The sequence below is a fragment of the Hibiscus syriacus genome, unplaced genomic scaffold, assembly GCF_006381635.1.
Source record: "Hibiscus syriacus cultivar Baekdansim isolate YM2019G1 unplaced genomic scaffold, ASM638163v2 tig00002759_pilon, whole genome shotgun sequence".
NCBI lineage: Eukaryota > Viridiplantae > Streptophyta > Magnoliopsida > Malvales > Malvaceae > Hibiscus > Hibiscus syriacus.
In genome coordinates this window covers 127,944-135,110 of record NW_024061943.1, presented here as the reverse complement: position 1 = coordinate 135,110, position 7,167 = coordinate 127,944, and the positions used below count along the sequence as shown (strand labels likewise).

The window sequence follows — 7,167 nt, the reverse complement described above, 5'->3', positions numbered from 1 at the left end:
TCTTGGACCTCAATCTATGATCTCCTTACCCAGCAAAATAGGAATATGATCTGAAACTGATCTCGGTAATCCCTATAGAATTGTTTCGCAATTTCCCTTAAACCAATCATCCTCAACAAGCATTCTATCTATTCGGCTTCTTCTATTATCTGGCCCGAACCAAGTAAATTTCCTCCCTACTAACGGCATGTCGAAGAGATTACACTCTTCTATGAACAAATTGAAAGTTTCAATCTCTGCTAGTCTATAAAAGCATCCACTTCTCTCACTGAGGTTTCGAATAGCATTAAAATCCCCAACCATGAATCATCTATTACAATTCTTTCCCCTTTCTACCACTATCTCATTCCAAAGAGAAACTTGTTCCGAAACAACAAAAAGAGCATAAACATTCAACACTGAACACTTCGTATCCTCTGAGACAAACTTTCCCAATACCAGAATGAATCTGTCCTTAATTACACTTTCTTCAATTTGAAATCGACTAGAATCCCACACAGACAATAAACCCCCCGCTTTACCCACAGCTTTTGAGAATTGAAAATGAAAAACGTCATCACCCCAGAATATGGCTATATCACATTCAATAAATTCCTCTTTTTTTTGTTTCTTGAATCAACACAAAGTCAAATTTATGCATCCGAATAATCCTCCTAAGTTCTGAAATTTTAACATTTGAACTCATTCCCCGAATATTCCAAGATAAAATCCTCATCTCAATTCAATAGAAAGAGAAAGAGACTCACCTTCCAGTTCTTCCACTGCTCCAAATTCCCGAACCAAAACGTCTTCCGAGCCTTTAAAAACTATACCCAATTCTTTCCCAAACTGTAAAGTTTCTTTCGTTTCCTTTCTTTGTCTCTGTCACCTTGCTTGTAAGTCCAAATCAGATAAGGATCCGCCTTCCAGTTCAGACGATTCCTCTTCGTGTTGCACCTTTTTCAGATTTTTCTTGCTTCGCCCGTTTCTAGTCTTTCTATGAGGCGCTGAAAATTTATCTTGAATAATTTGAAGTGAACTATATTTTTTGTTCTTCCCCTCCCTTAATCTCTGACTTTGCCTGGAGTTGTGCGAAAAAAGATCATCCTTCAATATCGATGACAAAGCAAGATTCTGAACCATTTCCAAATCCTCTTGTTCTAACCCGAAATTGGGCTTTCCATCAACCCGGTCTGACGCAAACCCTTCCATCTAGACTTCCTCTCCCTTTGAACTTAACATTAAACTATTAAATGGGAAGCCCATATTAACCACATCTTCCAGTATCTTTGAATTTACTCTACCATCCGAAGTGGTCAAATCTTTAAAGTTTGTTTTCTTATTCTCATCAGCACGTGCAAACATACAAATATTCCCATTGTCACTTTGTGTCTCTCTGTCCGCATGTTGTAGCATTTCCTCGTGTTCCACTTCATCCTCGATTTGAGTTTGAGCCATCCCCAAACCTGCAACATCAATCCTTAATCCCGAAATTGTTTCCTCCCCAATGTTCCTTTCCACATCTTCCTCGACCGACACGATGCTGTCTTTAGTTACATTCCCCAAATAGCATAATTGGTTGTCTTCTCCCTCGGAAATCCTCTCGAAAAACTTCTCCGATGAGACATCCGTTCTTCCTACCGAAGATTCAGACTCATCTGGAGCCTCGCCTTTGTTTTTTTTCTCTAATTCGAATCAAAGAGTCACTTCTGCTTGTAGGTAATCACATCCCCATGTCTCCCAAAAAGTTGTCTCAATTCACTCCAATGATATCTAGGTGGAATATTTTACACGAACAGAGTTACTGACTCGCCTTCCTTCCCTGAGTTTTTTTTGTCTTTTCGGGTTGAAGATGCCTCCATCACAGTTTTGCACGATGAGAGTCCTTTATATTGTAACCTTCTGTAAAGTTATTATTATTGAATAAATATATTTTTCCACTTAATTTCCTTTTCATCAAATACACACGTTCCCATCCATTTTTCATAGTACATTGTGACATCTAGGGACCTTCTTCACGTGCCAATTGTACTAATGGGGCTCGTTAGTTTATGTTGATTATTGATGATCTATAATATTCTTAAAATTGATTTAAGATAAAATATTTTTTAATAACTAATTTTAAACTTTAACATCATTAGACTCAATTGATATTAAATTCGAATGAATTATAATGAAAATGGATCAAACTTTATTTTGGGTAAGGATTAAATTGTGAATTATGAAAAATTGGAAGTTAAAGGACTATATTGTAAGGACAAGTTAAGTTCTCTGTTGTATAATAAGTAAACGATTTTACTTTTTGATATGGCGAGTCAACAAAATGTTGGAAAAATTGAATGAATTGATGCTATTTATAACTGATTAATTATAAGTCATGTCGTTTGGTGAATGAACTTAATTTTTGGTTTAAAGTTGCATCCATTCAATCATACCTATTCAACAATTCTCTTCATGAAAAGATTAAATTCTTTTATGAAATGATTAAGCCATTTCATCAAAAGTGGAAGTATTTTAATCAAAAGGTTAAGTTCTTTCATCGAAAGGTCTTAACCTTTCAATCAATTTCCTCTCCTTGTATATATAGGCTAGTTTAGGCACAATGAGACATAAGTTGCACAAGTTTAGAACTTTTGAATAGGAAAAACACTTAGAAAATTTCTTCCAAATTCGTTCTTTTCGGTGATAAAGAAAGGTAAGATTGTGTTCGACTGATCACTACGGTTGTGCTTATTGTTGTTATCGTTTGTTGTTATATCCTGGGAGACCGACGTCCAACGTTGCTCAAAGCACCTAGGAAAGGACGAATCTGTCTTAAGGAAATTGTTCATACATGCCTCAACAAAAATCATTCTTCGATTTATCTTACTCTACTCATCCTATTCAGTGTCTACAAACGAGTAAACAAATCACGTTCCTCTATTATAATTCTTTATTTATTTTACTTAGTTCTATTATATAATAATATTTATTTATTTATTATTATTATTATTTATCTCGGATTAACCATTTTGTCTAACCCAAAATAAGTGCCATCATGTCATTTTGAGCTTAATTTTTAAATTACGAAAAAGGGTGAAATTTATGCAAATTGGGGTAAAACCGTGACAAATGAGAAGAAAGGAAAGGATCTTTTCCCCTTTAACCTTGAGAGAACCTTCATTGCCGCCATCCTCTTTCCTAAATATTTGGCCATTTAGCTTCAAATTTTAGCCACCATAGGTTAAATTCAAGTTTGTATTCGGGTGGTACTCTTGTAAAACTTCAAATTAATATGTATTAGTTCATAAATTTAGTATTCTCTAATTCTAAAATCATAAAATTAAGAGTTGAAGTTAAAATTTTTCAATCTTAATAAATTCATATGCTTAGATATCTACTAATAAATTTATCATGATTTTTAGACAAATGGCCAACCTCTAATTCCTTTTTAATTTAGGGTTTCATAGAAATAAGATTAATCTTTATGCTGAATTTGGTATGAATTTACGATGGTGTATGTGAAATTGATAAAATAAGTGATTGAAATATACTTTTTTTTAATATTTAGAAATAAAATATGAAAATACGATTTAACTTATGTGTACATACCTTAAAAGTTCAAGGACTATCAAGGATTTGCATTTAATTAGGACAATGCAATGAGACACTTTGTTTGGAGGAAAAGAAAACTAGTTAATCTGAAGACAATAAAGATTAAAACTATTAAGACACACAAAATGACATTCCATTCACATCATTAATAAAGGAGAAGGAGATTTCTTTTTCAAAAGGCTTAGTAATTAATGTGATAATTAGAAATTCCCTAGTAATGCCAATCTCTTTAATGAAGCATTAATCTTGGGATCCCTTCACCTACCTTTACTTTAAACTCAATTTACAGTTCATAATTTAATAGGTGGTTGTGGGGGGGGGAGATTGTTGGTTTGATGGAAAATTGTTGAGTGAAAAGAAATAAGATGGGCACGTGGGTCCATTTCACTTTGCACACCTTGAAGATTTTAAGCATTAATTTGATAATTTGCATTATCGTTTTATCTTAAAAACAAACCACAAAATTTAACATTAAAAAAACATATGGGATTTCACGTCCCCCATAGACCATACACAGCTGTGGCGGGGTTCATCGTCATCATCATGATCATCCCCTTTCAAAACGCTTCCTTTTCAACTCCTCTCTGCTACTCAGAAATACCCATTGATGATTATAAAAAGGGAGGAAAAAAGCATACACACAAAGTTTCTGATTTAGGGTTTTTCAAATTCAAACGTTTTCTGTTGAAGAAGGCAAAAGAGGCTGAGTGAGGGATGTCTTAATATGGCTGATTGCTCTGCTGTTGCCAGGCTCCCGAGTTGACTCAATTCTAGCCTTTTCTTGTGCTGCGAATTTTCTTTCTTCGCTTTTACCATACAACACTAGGTACAATCCTGCTATGATCAACACTGCCCCGATAATACTGTGGATTACCAAAAAGGAAAACAGTTTAATTCTATGATCAAACGCAGTGTAACCGAAGATTATATCGTAACGTTTTTTAAAAGATATCACGACATCACAAATCTTATCTATAACATAAAAATATAATTATTTTTATGAAATAAATCACGTCGTAATATGTGTAACATCCGTACTCGTAATCGCAACCGCACCATCAATTTAGTAAAGTTGAGAAAGAGGGGAAGAAAAGAAAAAGACCCACTTACCCTCCCAAATAGAACTCTTCCCCTAAAGCAATGGAAGCCATAATAGCGACAACCAGAGTCTGAACAGGTTGATAAACAGCAACGAAGACAGGGCCACCTCTGTCAATGCACCATATCTGTACAGCGAATGCAATCCCTGATGCCACTACTCCCTGCATTTTCCACCCAATATTTTTAGGTCATTGTAACACTTGCGACACCCACTTTTTCTCTAATGCATGTACTGCAGCATGAAAACTACTACGACTAAACTATTTTAGGTTATTCTTAGAAGGCTATATCAGAACCATTAGAACATTGCTTTTGATATGGATTTACATTAAAATAATATGCAAAAGCATTCAGTCTGGAAAAGCAAAAAGAAAAATAGAAAATTCTCTCCCCATGTTCCGAGAAAAGTCTTTCAGATCAACTGGTTACCTAAAATGTTAATATGTTCGTATGTTAGTTTCCGGAAATGGTATGAAGGAATTAATTTGCTTCATGTAAGCCGATCAAGGAAGAAAATTCTGCGAAAGGTTTGACCACAGGACTGATGAACTACTGACCGCGTAGAGAATAGTGAAGACTTCGCCGCCCGAGCGGAAAATCCAAGCCTGAGCGTCTCTCTCGAAGATTGCAGCAATGATGAGGAACTGAATAAGGCCAAAGAAACATGTATAGGATGTCACCGAGAGTCTAGCCGGGTACTTCTTCAGCACAGGTGCTTGCAGCACCAGCCAACCGGACCACGACAAGCAATGGCCTATCAGATACAAACAACCAAGGGTCCAGTTCTTTCCCTTTGCATCTCCCAATGATACAAACATCGGTGTGGGTCTATTGAGTGGTGGAGTTGGGCTGTATATGGTTGGACCTTGGTATAGAGTTATCACTGATGCTCCAGCCACACACAAGGCCGTTCCTATAACCTTCGATACACCATCTCTTCGGTTTAGCCTCACTTTCTCTATCCTGGAAAAACAAAACAAATGGAAAACCATCAAATACTACACTTCAGCAGTTCATCTCATGTTTGTAATATGGGGAACTTGCATTTTACCCGAAAATGGCAGCCATTAGAAAGGTAATGGCCGGAACAGAGTTTTGGATGGCAGATGCGAAAGTCGGTGACGTGTTATCTAAGCCAAGCAGATAGAAACCTTGATTTGCTGTTATTCTGTCACGTAAAAGGCAATAGAATCAGTTAGTTTTTCTTTATCACACTAACCATGTTGATGTTAATGTGTAGAAGATATCATGCGTACCCAACAAGAGCGAGGAAGAAGAACTGTAAAAGAAAATTTAGAGTAATGCCTGGTCGATCATTCCTGGATAAAGAAGAAAATGTGAAAACAAGTTAGGGTTTTAGTAACTTGCAGAAAAGAAAATTCAGTAATGAGGTAAATCTTGTATTATATGATTTACTTCTCAAGAAAATATGCAAACGGAAGAAGCAGAAGGAAAGCAATGATGTTCCTATAAACTGGGAAGACGAGTTTGCTGACGCCCATGTTAAGGGCAGCTCGAGAAACCACATGAAACCCTGCATAACCAAACTGCAAGGCCAACATGGCCATATGCAGCTGGAGCCTTTCAGGAATCGAGCACCACATCCTCCTAGCAGAGACTGAACCACCTGCATCAGCCATTTAAGCAAGCTCGAGATTTTTACAAGCGATGAAAGAAACTAATGTTGAGAATGGGGAGGTAGGGAAATGAAATGGTGGTATATATATATAAATATAAAAGAGAGATCAATGTGGATGGTCTGGCCCAGAGTGGGACTACAAAGACGTAATGTCAACAGGTAATAGCCCTTCAAAATGTTTTGGGTTGCCTCCCCACATTCTTCCCTATTCCAACCTTTCCTTATTAGCTGACATGACAGCCCCAATCGCGCTTCTACTGCAACATGAGCATAAAAGTGAGAGAAAATTGAAAAAGAAACGATTATTTACCATACACTATTTTCAAACGGGTTCTATTTTGGCACCATGCCTTTAATTGAAGGTGATCAAAGACAGTGAGCCGCCACTAATAGATAGCGCGCACGAGGGGTGAACTGTGAAGATGGGTACATGGCCATGCGTTCTCATACGCCATAAAAGCCTTTCAACACACCTCAGATACTCTACGTACCTTTACATTTCTTGTATTTTTCTGTACCTTTAGCTTGTAATAAATATTTCCGCCCTGTATATATTAATATCTAAAGGAGTCCACGATTTCCGGAGTCTCTTTTATTTCAAATGCCTACCCATTCTCGAACCTCATCAAAGTTGAGTATGTCACATGTTATTACCTCTTCTCAAAATATATATTTGATAAAATGTACAAAAAAAATTCTTTTCTATACAGGATTAATAAGTTATTCGCATGGTTGTTTACCTTATCTACTACATCCACTAGGATACTTGACGTGAAATTAAACAATTAAAGAATAATTTTGATATCACTTATCATGGATCATTATCCTCTTCTCAAAAGATGTGTACTATACTT

General features: G+C 36.2%; 1 protein-coding gene across 1 annotated transcript; it reads right to left on the bottom strand.

Moving 5' to 3' along the window:
• Positions 1 to 4,209: 4,209 nt before the first annotated feature.
• LOC120148899 (protein WALLS ARE THIN 1-like) lies at positions 4,210 to 6,351 on the bottom strand. Its single transcript, XM_039161873.1, has 6 exons — positions 6,091 to 6,351; positions 5,931 to 5,993; positions 5,726 to 5,842; positions 5,232 to 5,637; positions 4,684 to 4,835; positions 4,210 to 4,436 (listed from the first exon to the last, which is right to left on the bottom strand). Exons 1-6 carry the CDS (start codon positions 6,312 to 6,314, stop codon positions 4,244 to 4,246), a joined length of 1,155 nt encoding a protein of 384 aa, XP_039017804.1. The 5' UTR covers positions 6,315 to 6,351; the 3' UTR covers positions 4,210 to 4,243.
• Positions 6,352 to 7,167: the final 816 nt, after the last annotated feature.